The 21,444-nt window shown below is 45.5% G+C and overlaps 1 protein-coding gene across 4 annotated transcripts in view; it reads left to right on the forward strand.

The window, feature by feature from the left end:
• The window catches only part of LDAH (lipid droplet associated hydrolase), a 219,391-nt gene that overhangs the window by 192,782 nt on the left and 5,165 nt on the right, over nt 1-21,444 (forward strand). For all 4 annotated transcript variants that reach the window (XM_090031597.1, XM_090031603.1, XM_090031614.1 and 1 more), the window contains exon 6: nt 608-690. In XM_090031597.1, coding sequence (XP_089887723.1) covers nt 608-690 — 83 coding nt within the window. The remainder of the gene's footprint in view (nt 1-607; nt 691-21,444) is intronic.

Genomic DNA, 21,444 nt, shown 5'->3' on the forward strand with positions numbered 1-21,444 from the left:
ACTCCCAAGGAGCCAGAATGTCAACTTTTTATCTTTGATCCCTTATCTACCTATTCGATTAGGATCATACTCGGACTGTACATTCCTAGAGAGGTGAACTATCTTTTTGTTATGTCAGTGCCTAGCACAGTAGGCAATATGACAACAACAGCAACAATAAAATACTAAATTGCCTAACTTATAGGTTGTTGAGAAGATTAGCTCTGTATTCACAATGCACTTTGTAAATGAAAATGTCCTCAAGCGTCTCAGAATTACACATTACTTTTTACTCTTCCAAAGAGAATGATAGAAGGAACAAAGAAATAATATATTACATAAGCGATACTTCCTTTTGCTCCCCTATTATCTTCTCTCAGATATCCCACCCAAAAAGATGAGAGCAGATGGGTCGGGTCAAGTGAAAAATGGATTTCCCTGAAAATGAGCCATATATTGCTTGGTATGCAGCAGCCCTCCATGGAGGCCCTTTCTGTCAGCTCTGTTGTCTTCAGTGGGATTGTCTACAGAGACAATATAGCTGGTCATACCTGCTTGCAAGATTAAGCCCATGTTTTTCAGTAAGAGATGTATTTTGTAATTTTATGTTTGTTTTCTTTCTCTGCAGCGAATATCCTCTACATGGCAAGCCAAGAAATGCTGAAGGTTGTGGACAGAGACAGCACAACTATTCAGCAAAATTTGAAAAAGGTAACTCTTCAATCTTCAGAGGTTCATGAGAGATCCACTCGTATGGAACCAGATCCTCAATTAAACTGTGAATCCAGAAAAGCTTTCAGGCTTTACTGGTTTGCACCAGTGCTACGCTGGTGAAACTCCACTGATTTCAAGGGAATTATTTCTGGTGTGCACCAGTGTAATTGAGCAAAGACTCCTAATCCCTAGGCTATTTCACTAAAAGGTGGGAAGGTCCTCCTCTTCCACCAGTTGCTAGATACAGTTGGTCTTCAGCTACCATTATGGAGACCTTCACATGCCTACCTGGGAGGCATAGGATGACCACAAATAGTAAGGAGCCAGAACAGGATCTTCTGAGTGTGCTCAGAAGGGTAAGGCAAGTGGCATAGTGGGGATTAACTGCTCAAAATGCCACCTAAGCAGCTACAGCTAGCCATGTTAAGTGCTTAACTGCCCAAAGGAGTTAAAGCACTGTGCTGAGGAGCAGGAGACAGGTTCAAACCCCACACAGTCATAGAAAATTAGGGTTGGAAGGGACCTGAGGAGGTCACATCTCATCCAAACCCCTGCTCAAAGCTGGACCAGCCCCAACTATTTCATCCCAGCCACGGCTTTGTCTACCTGGGTCTTAAAAACCTCCAAGGATGGAGATTACACCACCTCTTTGGATAACCTGTTCGTGTTTTACTACCATCTGAGTGAGAAAGTGTTTTGTAATATCCAATTTAAATTTATCTTGCTGAGAATCTGGGTTTCCTTCTCCCTGGGCAAGTACCTCAACCACTAGGCTTTCTAGGTGTGTCTCAGTTTTAATTGTCAGATGTCTCTTCCATTTCAAAGGTCTGTAGAGCTCAGGTTTCTGTACTTTTAGCTCTTCCTTCCTGAAAAACGCACAGTCCTCCTGGCACCCTGGGAGGGATTCTTACAGGTGAACCTTAAGGGCTGACCCTGCAAACTCTTGCAAATAATCTCGGTGACTTCAGTGAAACTCTTGAGGGACTTGGTCCCAAGCCTGGTGAAGCCAAGGAAGACTGCCACTGGCTTCAGTTAGATCTGGATCATACTCCCTAAGAAAGAAGTTTTTCAAGTCATACTGGGACAAGCCACGGTAGTAAAGTTAAGCAAGAGACTTTGAGAAATGTTATCTTTAATCACATATTTAACTTTAAATACACATAGTCTCCTTAACATTAGCAGGTTACTTACTCAGATACTTAAAAGTGCTTATAACTGACTAGTTCTGTTAACTTTCATGGGATTACTCACATGCTTCAGGTCACACACGTGCTTATTTCCTTGCTGAATTGAAGCCTTTGGCAGTACTAAGTGTTTGCAGGTTCCTTGGTCTACTGAAGTCTGTGTTTTTCTGGACTGTGTCAATCTAAGCAATGTCCTGGCACACAGGAAGCTTTGAAAACCTGTACTAACTTTGTTTTATTGATTCTTCTGTGTCATCACACTTCTGAAGTAGCAGATGTACCCAAGAAAATAAAAAGTTGAGGTGAGGTTATGAGCAGCTGGCACCCTGAAGAAGCAGCAGATACAAGTGTGAAGTTAAATGCCTATTTTTTCCTTTGCTTTTTAATTCTTCTAGTAATTTCTGGGAATGTGAAAATTACGGGGGGAAATCTAAACTGGCAGTAAGTTAATTTTGAAGTGTATTGACAGTAAAAGTGGATTTTACTTACAAAGGTTGGAAGTTTATAAAAACAGGAACTGTAGTCCAAGTTGCTATGTGCTGGCAAGATGTCACCGCAAAAAATTTATACTGTTTAGTAGTCAGTGTGATCATAAGTTAAAAGCCAATCTTAACACCTGACTGTGCCAGCTGCTGTGAAATAGAAAAGTTATTTCTGGATCATATTTGCATGTTGTGTTCTGAAGGAGAGGGAAGAAGAGATACTAAATTATTCCAGTCTCTCTGAGTCCAGGTTTAAGGTTAATTATTACTAGTCAAGGACCAACAGAAAATACATGTCTCTTCAGACTTACTTACTTAACAATGCTAAAAGATCAGATGTGTGTTTTGGGGGAATTGGGACATTATTTGGGTCATCAATTGAGGCATTTCATGGTCTTCTAAAGTGAGGAAAATGTGCACATTAAACAGAAGTTGAATTGTATGCAGAAAATGACGATTTACCTTTCTACCATATAGATGTATGGTATATCATTTAATATACGGATACCAAAACTATTTGTGAAACCAGGCAGAGCATGAATCTCCCAGAGCCTCAGTATTGTAACACCTGACAGAAAGAGTTTAAAAAATCACAAAATCCAAACAAATAAGGCATGGCTTATTGAGGGAGGACTGTCTCAGCCAGTGTGATTAATTATTGTTAGCTAATTGTTCCTGGGCCTTAACGCAGAAACTGGAAGCACAGATACTGCTGTACTAGAGGAAGTTTATTGTGATTTTTACAGAAAAGGAAGTCTGCTGTAATTCAGTATTGGTAAAGGATTAATCAACAGTGAGAATCATAATCCTCTTGCTAGGGGGAGGAAAAATAAAAAGAAAGGGCAGTTGGCTATAGCAGATGTTCCCTAGGGTACCCGTGATAGGCAGCAGTTATTACTGGCTTATTTTAAGGCCTGCTGTCGTAGAGACTTGCTTAGGCTTTATCTTTTTTCACATCGGTAGTCCTGTTGCAGTCAGTGGGAATACTGGACTTGTTCCCTGGATGCTGAACTGTATAAGACAGGAAGCTTAGAAAACATTTGCACTTCTGGGTTTATATTATTCCTCCCATTGTATCACACTCTGCCCACAAGGGTCCATGGCTGTGTTTAATTCCAGGATCTGATTCTCAATGACTTCAGTGAGCTCTGGATTGGGCCTATATTGGGCATGTTAGACTGGTTCATAATTTACCAAGACCTTACGCCATCTGCTCTTCACCTTAAGAATCATGACACTTTTCATTTTAGAGTTGAATCTTTCCAAGCAGGTGCACCTTTTAATGTGACTTTGATTCAAGTTTTGCCCATGATCCCTAGGCGAAAAAGACCTGCAGATCCTTAATGAGCATACTCATTTGGCCAAGTCTAGTTGCACAGGTGGACAGCGGATATAAGATCTCCAAATCTAAGATCTACATAAGGGGTACGAAGAGCTATTTACATATCTAACTTTATCCATATAGCTGCCTACAGGGGGAGCTGGACTTGGGCCCAGATCTTTCCTTTTCAGAGAAAAATGAACTGTTTTAGTTCATTTTTTGCTTTGTTTTGTTTTTAAACATGAAGTCATTATCTTAAATTAACAGAAGAAAATCCCAATTGGACTGGCCAAAAGCAATTTTGACCCACTCTTATTGAAACAGCTGGTCTGATGTTGCCCAGATTTCTGACCCAGTATCCATAGTCATCCACAGTGGTTTAATAATTATTCCCATTGAGAGGAGCATGATCTGAAAAGCAGTGGTTAGAAAGGATACTACAAATACCGTGCCTGCCCACAGCCAGAGTAAATTATATGCCTCCAGTTGTGGAAAACTTTCCAAACACACTTTCTGAATAGGTGCAAAGTGCTCTCTGGAGCCAGGAACACCTCTTTTTTGGCTGATCTCACATCCTTTTTGGCCTGCACTCCCCTGAGGTACAGGATTGAAATTAGGAAAGTTGCACACAGGGATTTGGAGATGTTGGTGCATGTAGTATTTAAACATACAACTACATGGGACTTGGAAGCATTCAGAGTGGCTAATCAGCAAGCGGAGCATCAGGGGTTGCTCCCCTGCCCTAGAAATTGATCACAGCAAGTGGAGGGGGGGAATAAAAAAATGAGGTTGAGACAACAATCTAACCGGTGTTAAATATGAAGTGAAAAACGAGCTGTTACACTGGGCTTCTTGGTTCCTTGGACCACTTCCTGCCACCCTCATTCACACTGTGATTGCAAGGATATTGCTAATCCCGTAAGGTACGTATGACTCAGCCTGAGCGGAGACGTCAGAACCCACCCTGTATCCATAGCTGGAGAAAGCTGCTGCGGGCTGCTGCGAGAGAAGAACTACATCCATCTTAACTCTTCCGAGAGAGCATGACCTGGCCCTAGGCAGTATGATTTCTAGCGAGTTATATCCTGCCAGCGTCACGCACCTTACTCCACAAGTCATTACACTTAAATCAGCAGGACTGCTGGGGCCTGATTCTGACACCGTTACTCCATGAGCAATGCCAGTGATTGATATGAGGCAAGAAACTTGGAATAGGAGTGAGTGCCTATACAGTGAGGCATTTTTGGAATCCGGCCCACTATTAGTATGACTTAAGTAGCAGTTTTCAATCCTTTGAATTTTTTGCATTTTATTGTGATGTTTAGACTAACTTTCCTCACGACACTTGCATGTTATTCTTGCAGCTAAATGTATGTCATGAGGCAGAGGGCGGGAGTTAGTCATCTTAGTCTGAGGTCAGGCAGAAGGCAGGGTAAAGTTGCACCTTATAGACCGTTTAACTCAGCTATGCATAAGCTTTTGTGAGCCTGAGCTCACTTCATCAGATGCAAATACATCATCCAATTACTTTATTTAAAACTTAAAAACAATCAGTGTTACATATGTGCTGGCAAAGCCATTTTCATGGTAGATGCCTGTGCTGATTTATTTTATCATGGAGAAGCTGCCACACATCAGCTTGCACCTGGATCGTAACAGAATGGAAACTTGCTCCAATGGCAAGGAGGCCAAGACAGTTGGACATACCATTCTGCTGCAGACTCATCCTCCTTTGCAGTATTGAAATGCTAACATCTTCCATCTGCTGTGCTGTTGAGGACTTGCAGACCTATAGCTGGGGGCTGGCTAGGCTTATTATAATGGCAGCCTGTACTCACCATGTCACAACTCTGTCAAAGGATGTATGTGGCTTTTCAGGAGGGAAAGCATTGCCACCTGCTATCCCCACTACATCCTATTGGTGCTTCCGCTGCTTGGTCCACAACTGCTTATCCATCAGAGTTACCCCTGCTTATTTTGCAGCTAACCTTCCTTGAAGGTCATTCCATTATCCCTCACCTGTGGACAGGCTGGGTAGCAGTATTTCCCATTGGAAGCTGTTGCGCATAAAAGGCTGACATTGACATCGACAAAGAAATCCAACATTGTCTCGCAGCCTTTGGACTCCTGAGAAAACAGGTGTTCAAAGATCATGATATCATATCTGAAACCAAGCTTATGGCTTATCAAGCAGTTGTGATCCCCATCTTACTGTACGGATCTGAGACATGGACAATGTGCAGGAGACACCTGAAGTCACTGGAGAAGTACCATCAATGCTGCATGCAGAAGATCCTTTGAATGGGAAAACAGTTGCACCAGTATTAGCATCCTCTTGCAAGCAAACACCATGAGCATCAAGGCGATCATCTGACATCAACTTTGCTGAGCCAGCCATGTCATCCAGATGTCCCACTCCAGACTCCCAAAGCAAATTGTATTTTCCCAGCTCAGTCAAGGCATACACTCAAGAAAAGGGCCAATAAAGCACTTCAGGGGCATCCTCCAGGCCAGCTTGAAAAAATGTAACATTGATAGCAACTCATGAGAGATGCTTACTCAGGAATGCCCCAAATGGAGGAAGAGTCTGCTACAAGGGTCTCAGTACTTCAAAACCTTGCAACAGCAACAGGAGATGAAAGAGTGGGAGAGGCAGAAACAGTGTGTTTCCGACCAAATCAAGAATCCAGATCCCCGCCCCCACCCCCCATGGAAACACCTGCCTGAGCTGCAGCAGAGTCTGTCGATCCCAGATCAGCCTCATCAGCCATCTTCGGACACACAGACAAAGCAATCATTGATGACAACCATCCTCAACTCTGAGGGATTGCCAAGTATTATTGTTGTTGTTGTTACATATATGGGCTGTCCAGCCTCCCTTTTTTATGCAATAAAACCTAGGCATCCTTTGTTAAAAATTAATTTCCCCTATATCTAATCTTGGTTGTCTCTCAGTACAGATCAGTATTGCTCTGTGATCTTTCCTTCTCTCACACAGCTCCCATGAGAGATACTAATGAACATTTTTGCATATGGTTGTACTGAATAAACAGTTAAAATGAACAGTTCCCCCTTGTCCAGACAAATGAGTTCCTGCAAATGTCACTGGAGAGTTTGAGCACCAAGGGTCTTGCTCACAGCCTGGGCTATAGCCTGCAGTGGACCACAGAACATATAGGACAGTCCTGTCCTACAGAAGCACGTGCAAAGCACCCTCCTCGCCAGTTCAGCACCCATGGTTTGAAAAACCTTTGTTGCATTGAAAGCGGGGCTCTAAGGTGCTTCTCAGCTCTCATTTTTTTACAGTGAAGCTGCTTTCTGTTTATTATCTATTTTGTTTTATCAAACCAGTGAATTCTTTTTCATTAAAAAGAATCGAGACATCTAACTGAACTGCCTATTAAGCATTACCATAGGCCTAATAGGACTTTTTTTTAAACAGTATCCCATAGCTCCAGTTGTCAGCCACATCCTTTCGGGGGGGGGAATATTTGGCTTTAGGTTATGCCTAGTACTTTAAAAAACTTGCGTTCTGGCAAAACAAGACCAGGAACCAGTTCTAAACACCCTACCGTCACACTGGTTAATCTCAGCTGTGGCAGTATCCTGATAGGAGAGGAGAGATTGCCTTAGGGAACCAGATCTCTAACCATTAAGGGCTTTATAGGTTAAAGCCAATTTTTTTAATCTGCCCAGGAACTGACTGGTAACGCCAAAGCACTGCCTATATAAATCCAGAACTTAGAAAAGGCATCCCGGACTGATCCATTCCTGTGTCATTTGCATTATTCTCTTGGCCGGGAGAGGCAGGGATCAACGCATAATTCCAGGGAAGCCAAATCATTTTTTATAAATCTTGACTGAAACAAAATTTAATCCTGAGCTAAAGCCTCTTAAACCATGTTTCATCCCAAAGCCAGTGAAACTGTTGACTAGTCACTATGGAAAGCTCTTGCTCAGAGGGAGCTGCTGCCTTATCCAGCAGATACAATTTTAAATAATAATAATAATAATACAAGTATTCATTTCTGGCAGGAGGATTTCCAGTAAGGCCACTGATACAAATATGTGTGTAGTTGCACATGTGCCATCAGTTGATATCCACTAAGAGCCAATCCTTTGGTCTTCACCATCAGCTAGAATAGTGTTTGCCAAAGGAATAGAGTTGTAAAGTTTTACAACGTGAACCACATTCCAGAAAGATAAAGGAAGTTACATTTCACCCCAATGACTATTTTTTAACTGTAGGTTTTGTTTTTTCAGTATTGACCTATGACAGCCATACAGGAGGCATAAGGAAATTCGCCTCTCCATAATTTATATTTTTTTGAACTGTCATACACACTAAAGCAAGTGCCAATAGAGTCGACGGCAGGAAATCTTTATTATTTTCTTAGAAACTCTAAAATATAAACATCCTGTTGATATCAATCTCAGATTCTTCTTGTGTTTACACAGCAGCTGCCATCATTGTGCACTGTCTGAGTACACATACCAGATGACATGGCAGAAAAGTTGATAAAGCTGTACCCAGACCACATTTTATTAGACAACTGGGTTGACTGTGTACCTCAGTAATTTAAATAATAAAAAAGCTTAGGAGAACATGTTGGGGGGAGGGAAGGTTAATGAAGAGTTATTTGAAACTCAGGCAATTGAACTTAAACCCAAACATTTGAAAGCATGATGTTGAAATGGCCAGTTCAGACTTTGTACAACCTTAACTCTGCCCTACAGAGAGATCCTGAGAAAATGTGTAGCTTTATCTCATACTTCCTGATTCCTGCTGCATCAGGCTACAAGCCCCAGCTTTTGGGGTGTTTTTGTTTCTTGCCCTTGTGGGTGAAGTAAAAAGCTAGAAGACATGAATCTTAAACGCTCTGCAACAAGAAAGCAAATAGAAAGAAGCCCATATTTATTGTTTGGTAAATCTCATGATTTTTAAACCAGTCTCATAATTTTGGGGGTTTGACTCATGATTTTTGAATGCTTGCATTGGCAGTTGGCTACCCACAGCAGTGCAGTCATTGTGTTAAGTCATGCCCTCTATGCAGCCAGGTCCAATCCGCCAGAAAATATACATTTTACGATTCCTAATCCATTCAAACACTGTAGTAAAGGCAAACATTTCCCACTCCTGATGAAGACACCATTTGCTTCTAGCTCATAATCACTATAGAATTATTTATCTTTTTACCTCCATGATGCAATAGCAAGGCTTTGATGTTAAAAAGAGGGAGAGAGAATTAGCTGTGTTAGTCTGAAGTCAAACAGAAGGTAGGGTCGGTTTGCACCTTATGGACTAACTAAATCAGAGATGCGTAACATAAGCTTTTGTAAGCAACAGGCTTACTTCAGATGCTGTGAGAAAGAAGGAGAAAAGGAAGAGGGAGGAGACCGCATTATCAATTCTGCATAAAGTGTTTGTCTCCATAAAGTGTTTGTGTTTAAATTAATTTTAAAATTAACTGTCTGTTGTAAACAAGATGGGATTAACAGCAAAATTCATTCTCAGATTTTTAGGCAAAGATTACTACCATTTTGCCATTTCAGAGAGGCTTCCAAAGCCACAAATGACAGTCAGATGCCAAACCCCAGTTTACTTTCATAAGCATTTTACTGCTGTCCTTGTCTTTGAAAATCTGCCCCTTAATTTTACCCTTCTTTCATATTATGTAACTACAGTGCATTCATAGTGGATTCAGGTAGCAAAACTGACTAGCTGGGCATGTCCGCATGAGACACCTTACTGCAAAATAGCATAGTTTACTGCACAGTAAGCATGTGCATCTACACGTGCATATGCTTACTGTGCAATAGACCACCCTAATCACAAGTAAATTTGCTACCTGCAAATGCAAGTAGCAAATTTACTTGTAATTAGTAACAGTGCAGTAGTGCTTGTAGACACCTGACCAGGAGCAAATCTGCTCCCAGTCAGCCAGCCACCAGGGCAGGCTCCACCACCAGAGCCAGGGCAGGGACTATATTTCCCTGCCCCAGCAGCAAAGAGCTCCAAGCCCCCCACTCTGAGATTGTGAGCACGGGGATCATGAGCAGGGGCTTCACCATCAGAGTCAGGAATTAGGGAGCTTGGAGATTTTTATCTTTTAGCACCGGCTCCGCAGTCGCGGGGCCAGCGCAGGGAGATCCTGTTACCCACTAGAGAACCTGTTCCTCCCTTAGCTCCATGAGCATGGAGCTGGGCGGGGAACAGGCTGAGGAGCTTGGGGCTGGGAACTGTCCTGGTCAGGGGCAAGTCCCAGCCCTGTGCCTCAATTGGGTGATCAAGGCACGGGGCTTGGAAAAAGCTGCAGGGGTGAGGTAGGTCCCAGCACCCTGCCCCAATTTGCTGGTGGGGCAGCTAGCACCCAAGGGGAACCTAGAGCTCCCCCTGGTGGCTGCAGGGGCCCAATATAGGGCCCTAGGAATCAGGAGCAGTTTGCTGCTATTAGCAGCAAGTCTGCTCCCACATCCCTGTATATGTAGACACCTGCCTGGGAGCGTTTACTTATGAGTAGTTTACTCACAAGTAAACCAATCTCGGATCAAATGCATGTGTAGACTTACCCTCTGAAAACAAATCTGAATTTCATGTAAGCTTGGCAGCTTTAGATTAAGAATATTGGTAATATACACTGCGAGACCTGCACACACCATGCAGGAATGATAGCCTAGCCTATTACTCACGCCCTTTCTATGTGTTACATTTACACCACAATTAACATGTTAATTGTTAGGATTCAGATGGGATCAGATCCCATTGCGCCATGACATGAATATGTGCCGAGGCGTCAGATTGCCTGCCACAGCCCACTATAAGTGGCTGTTGAAGTTATTAGCAAATGAAAACAAACTTTAACTATTTGGGATGAAACTTTCCCTTAGGTTGTTTGATTGATTGTTTTGTAAAATCTCAGTCCATAAAATTGACCTACTTCCAAGAACAAAACTAGGGAAAAATACATTTTTTTTTTCCCCATATTAAAAAATTCTGGCAGGCTTTTGTTTGGAAAACTGTTGTACCATCATGCTTGGGAACAGCAATTTAATATTAAGCAGAGAGGCTTTTTCTCCAGACCAGCAGTGCTCAACCCCCAGTCTCAGGGTCAGATCTGGCCCCCTGCACCCATGTAATCCAGGCTGCAGGGCTCCCGACAGGTTTGTGAGGAGCCCCATGGGCCACGGCCCAGGGCGCAATCCCAGTGCAGGAGCAGCATGGAGACCCAGAGCCCAATCCTAGCATGTGGAGCCGGGTAGATGCGGGGCAGGGCCCCAGGCCCTGATCTCAGTGCATGGTGGGAGCGCAGGGTCCGACTGTGCCCATGGATCAGCCCTGCACCACTTCTCTGGCCCACAGGGCCAGAGGGTTCAGCACCACTGCTCCAGGCTGTCGTTTAACAGAACTTTTCCTGTAGTTGCAGATCTAGTCTGATGTCAACTCTGCTGAATCTCGATCTCGACAACTCAGTTGCAATCAGGGAGGCTCTCTCTCCTAGCGTTCCACACGCTGGGCTCGCGTAGCAGAGGCAAGGAAGCTATTGGGTTCAAATACAGAATATGGGCAAGTTGGGAAGTCGACTGGGACAAAGTGCCGAAGGAGGAGGCAGACGCTGGCACTGAAGGCTGCTGTGGAGAGAGAGAATCTTGGGACTTGGAGTGGGGAAGAGATTGGGACTGGCTGGGCAAAACTCCTGCCAGACGGGGGTTGGCACAAGTGGCTGGGCCAGGAGATGGAATGAGCCCTCCTGGAACAGTGAGACCAGAGAGGTGAAACAAAGATTTGCTGGACAAGAGTGGGACTGAGATGAGAAGCCTGAGGAGTGGAAACTGGAACTGACTGGGGAAACTGGAACTGAAGAGCCATGGTGAGGAAGAGACAGGATGGGCACCGGTTGAGAGGAACAGGGCAGAAGGAAGTGGCTGTGCTCAGAGAGAACAAAGGATCTTGTCACTACTCTAGCACTCTCCCGTCCACAGCTTAGAAGAAATCTAGGGCTTCTGAGTCTGTTGTTAACAAATATCTCTGAAACCCTGAAACCAGGAATGCCTGCTTGCCAAAAAGGTGGCGTACACCCGATGGAAGGGGGGTGCTATCTCCAAAGAGGAGTATACCTCCTCTGCTCGGGCCTGTAGGGGGGCTGTCAGGAAAGCTAAGGCGGACATAGAGCTAGGACTAGCGTCCAAGATCAAGGATAATAAAAAGTCCTTTTTATTCTATATATATCCACAGGGAGGATGAAGAAGGCACCGGGTAATGTGGGGCCCCTGCAAAGTACACTGGGCAATCTGGTGGTTGCGCCAGAGGAGAAAGCAGAACTCTTTAACCAATTCTTCATGTCCGTTTTCTTGTGCAGGGACCGGGACTTCCCACTGTGATGCCAGATGGACTCAAGGGGAACGCCTCCAGACCTCAGGTTGGGGAGGACCGGGTTAGAGAGCTTCTGGAGGGGCTGGACGTGTTCAAGTCAGCGGGTCCAGATGCTCTCCACCCCAGGGTGTTTAGGGAGCTAGCTGGGGTTATTGCAGGGCCCTTGCACAGCTTTACGAGCGCTCGTGGTGCTTGGGCCAGGTGCCGGATGACTGGAAGATAGCTAACGTGGTCCCCGTCTTCAAAAAAGGGAAGAGAGAGGACCCGGGCAACTATAGGCCCATCAGTCTTACCTCTATCCTTGGGAAGCTCTTTGAGAAGATCCTCAAGGAACACATCTGTGATGGACCGGCTTCAGGGATGATGCTTAAGGGCAACCAGCATGTTTTCATTAGGGGCAGGTCATGTCAGACCAACCTGATTGCCTTTTATGATCAGGTCACAAAGGCAATGGATGCAGGTGTTGCCATGGACGTAGTCTTTCTAGACTTCAGCAAGGCCTTTGACACCGTCTCCCACCCCATCTTCATTAAAAAACTAGCCGACTGTGGCATTGATGCCTACACAGTCAGATGGATTGCAGATTGACTCAAGGGTCGTACTCAGAGGGTGGTGGTGGATGGGTAATATTCAGCCTGGGGGAAGTGGGCAGCAGAGTCCCCCAGGGCTTGGTCCTTGGGCCTGCGCTGTTCAATTTCTTCATCAGCGATTTGGACAACGGGGTGAAAGGCAACCTGTTTAAATTCACTGATGATACCAAAATTTGGGGTGAGGTGAGCACGCTAGTAGGGAGGGAAAGACTGCAACAGACCTGGATAGGTTACAGGAGTGGGCTAACATAAACAGGATGCGTTTCAATACTGACAAGTGCAGGGTGCTGCACTTAGGCAGTAGAAACCAGTAGCACACTTACAGAATGGGAAACTCCCTTCTTGAGAGCACGGAGGCAGAAAGGGATCTTGAAGTCATTACTGACTCCAAGATGAACATGGACCGACAATGCGAGGTCACAGTTGGCAGGGCTAACCAGACCTTGTCATGCATCCACAGGTGCATCTCAGGTAGAGCCAGGGAGGTGATCCTCCCCCTCTACGCGACGCTGGTCAGGCCACGGCTGGAGTACTGCGTCCAGTTCTGTGCGCCCCACTTCAGGAGGGATGTGGACAACATTGAGAGGGTCCAGAGGAGGGCCACCCGCATGATCCGGGGACAACATGGCAGACCCTACAATGAAAGACTGTGGGACCTGAACCTGTTCAGCCTTCACAAGAGAAGGCTGAGGGGGGACCTGATGACTGTCTATAAACTCACTAGGGGGAACCAGAAGGGTTTGGGGGAGACACTGTTTCCCCTAGCGCCCCCTGGCATGACCAGGAACAATGGACACAAATTATTAGAGAGTAGATTTAGATTAGACATCCGCAAGAACTACTTCACAGTTAGGGTGGCTAGGAGCTGGAACCAACTTCCTAGGGAAGTGGTGCTGGCTCCTACCCTGGGGGCTTTAAGAAGAGGCTTGATGCCTACCTGGCTGGACTCATTTGAGCCCAGTCTTTTCTCCCGCCCAGGCGGGGGGTTGGACTTGAAGATCTACAAGGTCCCTTCCGACCCGACTTCTATGATTCTGTGATTCTATGAAACCCACTGGCAAGGTGTCCTGTTGTGCTGATCTGCAGAGAAGTTAGCTGTCAAGCGTGTCTATCAGTGGACTGATAACATTAGCTCACGTGGCACAGGTCTGTGCAGTGGACTGGAGAAGGCCAACAACCCTTGCAATGACCCATGTGCATCTTATAAATCAACATCATGGAATCTCTATTTCAGTTCGCTCTTCAAAAAGTCTAGGAAATGCATGAAAAAACCTAGCCCATGAGGTGTCAAACTAACCGTAAGGCATATCTAGATCTCAGGGCTCCTTGCAGACTGCAAGCAGTGGTAGGTGTGTTAGGATATTGTCTTCCATTATATGGTCACACACCCCCGCACCCATCAGGATACCTGCCTCATTTGTTTGCGGGACACACACCTACCTTCGGGATGAATCACAGTTGGTTATTGATGGGGGAGAGTGTTGTCTGTAGGACCGCACTTTGTTTGTTGCCAAAGTTGAGTGGTTACACAGGGACTGAGAAAAGGAATTGAAGAAAGGGTACTGTTATGGTTAAGACAAGTTATGTACTGTCTTCTATCACTTCATCTGCCACAGAATGTCCCTGTGATACTAGTCAAGCCACTTAAACCAAACTTTTTTCAGGGGTCACTAATTGTATGTTCCTCATTTTCTGGATGCCTTCACTGATACATGGCCATCTGATTTCATAGATTTCATAGACATCAGGGCTGGAAGGGACCTCGGGAGATCATCGAGTCCATCCCCCCGCCCAAAGGGCAGGAAGTCAGCTGGGGTCATAGGATCCCAGCAAGATAAGCATCCAATTTACTCTTCAAGGTGTTCAGTGTAGGTGCTTGAACCACCTCCGCTGGCAGACTGTTCCAGACCTTGGGCGCTCGGACAGTAAAGAAATTCTTCCTTATGTCCAGCCTGAAACGGTCTTGCAGGAGTTTGTGACCATTCGACCTCGTCATCCCTTGGGGCACTCTGGTGAACAAACGTTCCCCCAGATCCTGGTGGTCACCCCTGATAAACTTATAGGTGGCCATCAGATCACCCCTGAGCCTGTGCTTTTCCAGGCTAAAGAGTCCCATGGCTGTCAGCCTGTCATCGTAAGATCTGTTTTCCTGACCTCTGATCATGCGCGTGGCTCTCCTCTGGACTCTCTCCAGCTTCTCCACATCCTTTTTGAATTGTGGAGCCCAAAACTGGATGCAGTACTCCAGCTGCGGCCTCACCAAGGCCGAGTACAAGGGGAGAATGACGTCCCGGGATTTGCTTGAGGGGCAGAATCATCTCTATCCCAATCACCCTATACAAATCCATTGTCTAACTTAACACAAAAAATACACAGTCAGTCGTGCCACAACCACAAGGCAAACACCCTAACCTGCCACAGGTAAGGCAGGGGAACACTGATGGCCAATGTCCTGCTGTCGCAGAGGTTGTTAAAATACACCTGAGAGATCCAAGGAAGAGGGTCATGCCACCCTCTATAGAGGACAAAAGTGCCAATCTAATTATGGGGTAAAATGCCTTTCTCACCCCAAGTATGGCAGTCAGTCGAACCCTGAGTGAAGTGGCAAACTCTCTAGCCAGGAACCTCTAGCCACCAAGTCCCAGCAGGAATATTGACATACACCAGTCAAAATCTCTAGCCTTGGCTGCAGCAAGCACCCAGTGCTTCTGCAGAAGGTGAAACTCTCCCTCCCCTCCACCCCCATGAAACATGGAGCAATAGGTGGGGGGAAAAATTCCTTCCCAGCTCCATGTGGCAACTAGCAAAGCCAAAAAGCATGGGAAATACCCATAGTGGAGCATGGACATAACTACTTCTAGATCATCCCTGACCAATGCATGTCCAGCTTCTTGAACACCTCCAATAATGTCGAGTCCACAACTTCCCTAATTAGTCTGTTCCACTGCCTCGCTGCTGTAACAGTGAAGAAGTTTCTCCTGATATCTAATTTAAACCTACTTTGCTGCAACTTCAAGCTAGTGCTCTACATCCTGCTCTCTGCAGCAAGAGAGAAAAAGTGTTCTTCTTTATGGCAGCCATTCAGACATTTGAAGACTGTTTTCATGTTTCCACTTAAGCACCTTTTCCACAAGCTGAAAATGCCTGTTTCCTTTGCTCTTTCCCCATATATGACTTGCTTTCCACACCATGTATCATTTTTGTCACAGGTCTCTGGAACCCTCTCTAACTTCCCAGTGCCTTTTTAAAAATGTGGAGCCCAAAATTGTACATGATATTCTAGATGAGGCCTAATCAGTGCTTAGTAGAGAGGCGCCATCACATCCCGAGTCTGGCACTGGCTGCTTCTATTGTTGCATCCCAAAACTGTATTCACCTTTTGTGCAATTCATCATACTGTTGACTTGCATTGAATCTGTGATCTACCAAGAGACCTTCATCCTTTTCAATAATGCTGCCATCCAGCCAGTGTCACCCATTCCGTATTTGTATTTTTTAATAATCTTCCCAACGCGTAGCACTTTGCATTTGTCAGCATTGAGCTTTATCATGTTAGCTCTAGCTCAGCCTTCCAATACATAATGATCCTTCTGAATTGCGCTCCTGTCCTCCAATATGTTTGCAGTTCTTCCCCATTTTGTGTTGTAGGCAAATTTGCTCAAGGAGCTTTCAATTCCAGCGTCCAGATTATTAATAAACACCTTGAACTGTGCTGGGCCCAGGAGAGAGCCCTGTGGGACTCCATTTGAAGTCTCCTGCCGTTCTGACATGGAACCATTTGCTTGTGGCTATCGAGCCAGTTGTCTGTCCACTGTACCGTAGTTTTATCTAAACTGCATTTCTCCCAATTTGTTTGTAAGAAGGTCATGTGGGACTTTGTCAAAGGCCTCGCTGAATTCTGGATACACTCTGTCCACAGCATTCCCTCCTTCCATCCAACTAGTTACTTTGTTGAAGAAGGAGATCAAATCTGTTTGGCATGATTTGTTCTTAGTAAATCTATGCTGGCTATTTGTGATCAGCCTTTCTTACTTCAGATACTTGCAAATGGATGTCCTTATGAAGTGCTCCAGTAACTTCCCAAGTATCGAAGTGAGGCTTAACCAATCTATATTTCCCCAGATCCTCATTTTTGCCTTTTTTAAAAATGGATTGCACTACACTGGCCCTTTTACAGTCCTCAGGTAACCCCCTCCCCACCCAGTCCCCATGACTTTGTAAATATTATTGCCAAGGGCATGGGCAACTGGTGCTGCCTTAGTCGAGGTGGGCACATGCCCCCCTGCGACCAGTCCCGCCGACTGGGGGGGGTCCCCCGACAGCCACCCCACAGCCAATGTCACTGCCTAGGGGGAGGGTCGCAAATCCCACGACGGCCAATTGCTGCAGCTAATCACTGCAGCTGCTTCCAGGAGTGGCAATAGCGATCGGCCAGCGCTTGTGGAGGGGCACTGGTGCTCCTGCCTGCCCCTCCCCTCCACCCATCGCCTAAGTGGCGAGTGCAGCCGATCAGGGGGCGCACAACTGCTCTCAAGGGGTGCACATGCACCCCCATGCATCCCCTACTCATCGCCACTGGCCAAGGGCTCTGAGATCTCCTCTGCCAGTTCCTTCAGTACCCTAAGATAAAGTTCATTAGGCCCTGCTGACTTGAATTTATTCAGACCCATCAAAAGCTTTATGTTTCTTTTTTATTCCTCAGCTTGTCCACTTTCTTATCCAAATAATACTTTTTAGGATAAAGCCTTCTTGCATTTTAATTTTTCTGTGAAGACTGTGGCAATGTAGGTGTTGAGTAGCTTTGTCTTTTCATCTTCTGTTAAGAATTCACCCACAGCTTCCTTGGTCTTTCTTTTTTGGCCAACATATTGATAGGACCTCTTTTTCTTGCCAGGTACAGCTCATTTTTTCCCTTTGCCTTCCTGATTTTGTCCCTTCGGGTTCTTTTTATTTTCAGGTATGCCTCCTTGGAGACCTACCTATCTTTCTATTGCCTGTACACTTCCCTTTTGTGTTTGAAGCATCCTAGAACTCCTCATCCAGCCACATTGGTCTCTTGCCATTCTTCTTGTACTTCCATTGTCTTATAACAGTTTCTTGTTGGATTTCTAATTCCCTTTAGAAACTTTCAGGCCTCCTGGGCGCCTTTATCCCAAGGGCCTTGTCGCATTATGCTTAATATGCCTTTTATTTAGATCCAGTTAAGCATTACTACACATTACGAAGTTTTCTGAGCAGTTGCATGGTAATGCTTACTAAAGTCTAAGTGAATCACGTCTTAGGCACCAGAACCATTGAAAACTCTGGTATGCTGTAGGGGCCGGGACTGACAAAGAGCTGATGGTTGGTCCCAGCCTACCCGCTGAGCCAGTCTTGAACCTGTTCCTGTGTGGTGAGAGGGCCGGGTGACCAACAAAGAGTCAATCCCAGCCTCCCCTACCACACTGGAGTTTAGAATCGGCTCCAGCATGGTGCCGGGGTTGTGACCTCCATGAAGCAGCGAGACATTAGCTCAGCATGTGTTGGGTTATACGATCTGGAGCTATTCCTTACTAGAAAAGTTCTGCCTTTTTTACAGTATGATGGCACTTAACACACATTTTACTGTTTGAATGCTGGGACATTAGTGTTTTGAGCGCAGTTAACACATGCTAAATGTAACACGTGACAAGGTCCTCAATCTGTCTTCCCATGATACCATGTCTATTAACTCCTTGAGTTGTCAAAGTCTGCCTTTTTGAAATCTAGCAACATAGTTCTGCTTCCCCTGTCTCAGGATCATAAATTGTTATATTGTAACTCCTTCTTCCCAAATTGCCCTTCACCTTTACAACCTTGACCAATTTTTCCCTTTTGGTTAGGGCAAGATCCAAGATAGATGATCCCTAGGTTGTGTCCTCAACCTTCTGGACCAGAAAGCTGTCTTCCACATGAGCTAGAACTTGCTCAACATTTTACCTTTGGCTATACTGCTTTTCCAGCAGATGTCTGGAAAACTGAACTCTCCCATCAATACCATTTTGGATACTTTTGGCATCTTCCTGAAGAGTGTCGCATCCACTTGTTCTTCCTGATATGGTGGCTGATAACTAGGGACCTACCTAATTCACAGGGCTGCACCCTGATTTGAAGGGGAGAACACAGGCACAGGCAGCCATTTTGTGGGCGGAGCATGGCAGCCCTGCCCCCAACACACACACACACACCTCTAGCCAAGGTGCTTCAGTGGTCCCATGCCTTGCCAGCGATTTGGCTTTGAGGGCTGCCTGTGATGTAGCCCTGTCCCTCACCGATGATTGGCTGCCAGAGCTGTTCATCATGTAGCCCTGCCTCTCACTGCTGATTGTGGAGAGGGGCATGGGAACATGGCAGGCAGCTCTCACAGCCAATCAGAGGTGGCGGGAGGCAGCCGTTTTGTCCACAGCCCTTCGAGCAGGCAGCCTCCACTTCCCTGCCCCACTAGGCTGCAACAGCACGCTGAGGACTGCCAGCTCCCTCTAAGGAGCCAGCATTTTCTTTTCCATAAGCTTCCCCCACCCCGTGGATTTTGCAGGCATTGCCCAGATTTCGCAAGATCTGTGAAATCATGAATATGGTAGGTCCCCACCTATAATAAATTGCCATTATATCAATGCTGTATCTTTCACTTTTTATCTTTACCCAAATACCTTCTGATCTGCTACCTTCTTCCTCCTGAACCAGGAAACAAGTGCATGCATTTTGCTAAATACAAGGTGGCACCACTACCCTTTCTCCCAACCCTGTCCTTCCAAAACAGAGTGTAGCCCTCAATGGTGAGGTTCTGCCAGTAAGAGCTGTCCACCAGGTTTCTATGATACTAGTTAAGTCATCGCTCTTGTCACAGGCTATGACTTCCAGCTCATCCTGTTTGTCTCCCATACTTCTTGCATTTGTATGCATACATCAGACATATTTTGCATTCTGACCTACTTGTTTTCCTTTTGCATCACTTGTTGCTGTCCTGTGGCTCTCTAGCCCTTTCCCGGAGTTGAGCTGCTTCTTCAAGTCTTTCCACCTCTGACTTATTTGCTCTCTTCCTGGAGGGTTTTGTTCACCGTCCCACATGGAACCTAGTTTAAAGCCCACCTCACTGGGTTGACCAGACAACACCCAAAGATGCTCTTTCCCATTCTGATTAGATGGATCCCATCTTTTGATAGCAGTCCTTCTTCTCAGAACATCTGCCCGTTGTCGAAGAACCCAAAGCCTTCATGTCAACACCACTGTCTCAGCCATGCATTTACTTCCATAAGTCAGTGGTCCCAGCCTGGGCCCCTGCCTTCCACTAGGAGAAATGAGGAAAACACCCTTTGTGCTCCAGGCTCCTTAATCCTCCTGCCAAGAGCCTTGTAGTTTCCTCATATCTGCTTATCATCATTCCTAGAAATATCACTGGTACATACATGAGCAAACAGGAAAGAGTGGTGGTTTGAGGAGTGGATGGGCTTTGGAAGTATTTCTGTACATCCTGAATATGGGCTTCAGACAGCACACCTCCCAGGACCCCAAATCCAGACAGCCATTTGATGCATGTGTCCCCAGCGGAAGGGAGTCTCCAGTCAGCACCACTTTTCTCTTCCTTCTTGATGCCGTGGTCTTGGAGCCCCCATCCCTGGGGCTCTGAATTTCCTGCTCTCTAGACTGCTGGCTCCTCTGCTTCTTGCCTTCTGATGTCCTCACCTCTGCCTTTTCCTCAGCTGTTTCACCACAGAGTGCTTGAATGTGGTTGCTGCCTTCAGTCTGTTCCTCTTGAATTCTGGGGACCCTTCTTATAGTGGTCACACGCTGCCACTTCTCTTTTTTCCCTTTAGTCTTCCCAGCACCAGTCTCTTATGACTCCTAACCAAGAAGTCTTCATTTTCCTTGATAGCATGTGGTGTGGATTCCTGTGCTTCCAACCCTTGAATCTTTTCCTTCAAGAGACACCAGCTTACATTTAGTACAAAGGAAATGTTCTTGACCGTCTGGGAGGAACACAAGCATGGCACATCCCATACTTGCACTTTAATATTTTAGTAAGTGTCATCACTGTTGGACTTATACTTGCACATTTTCAAAATTGTTGGACCTCGCTGTGTGTAAGACAAAAAACCTCTCACACCCAAATTTGAAACCCAGAAGTTTGAGAATTTGGGATGCCAAGGTGAGGTTTATAAAATGATTTCCTAGGAAAGAAGAGAGAGGAGGGATGTCTCTTGATTATTTCCTTAGCCTGGAATTTGGGTGGCTTGGATTTAAGTCCTTGCTCTGCCATAGGCTTTCTGTGTGACTTCAGATGATTTGACATTAAGGGTCAAATCCAAGAAAGGACTTGGGAAGAATTTAGGCACCAGACTCCAAAATTGCAATTGAGACAACCCTCAGAAGTGCCTAAACCCACTGGAACCCTACAATAAAGAATTGAAATTACCCAGCATCTAAAGTCCTGCTTCTGTATATCCCAGGATTACCCTCATTTTGACAAGACCGAGCAGTGCAGCTCTTAGTTCATGTCTGCCCCTGATTCCTAGGAGCTAAATCCTAGGAATGTAATCCTCCTTACATGGCTAATGATACAAACATAGCCACATACCTGCAGGTTTTGGCACATACACATTTTCAACACAGAGGAGAAGAGAATTACTCTGCATGTGTACCTGCCATAGGGAGCAGCACTGGGCAGCTAAGAGAGGCAGATATGCGGGACCAGGAGGAAGAGAACATGTAAAGGAGAGCGTGGGTCAGTGAAATGAATGCTGCCCTAGCATTCATCCTAGTAGTGGACTGTTTTTTTTTAGCCTGA

This window comes from Crocodylus siamensis, chromosome 1 (genome assembly GCF_052110815.1).
Source record: "Crocodylus siamensis isolate JL-2025a chromosome 1, ASM5211081v1, whole genome shotgun sequence".
Taxonomy (NCBI): domain Eukaryota; kingdom Metazoa; phylum Chordata; order Crocodylia; family Crocodylidae; genus Crocodylus; species Crocodylus siamensis.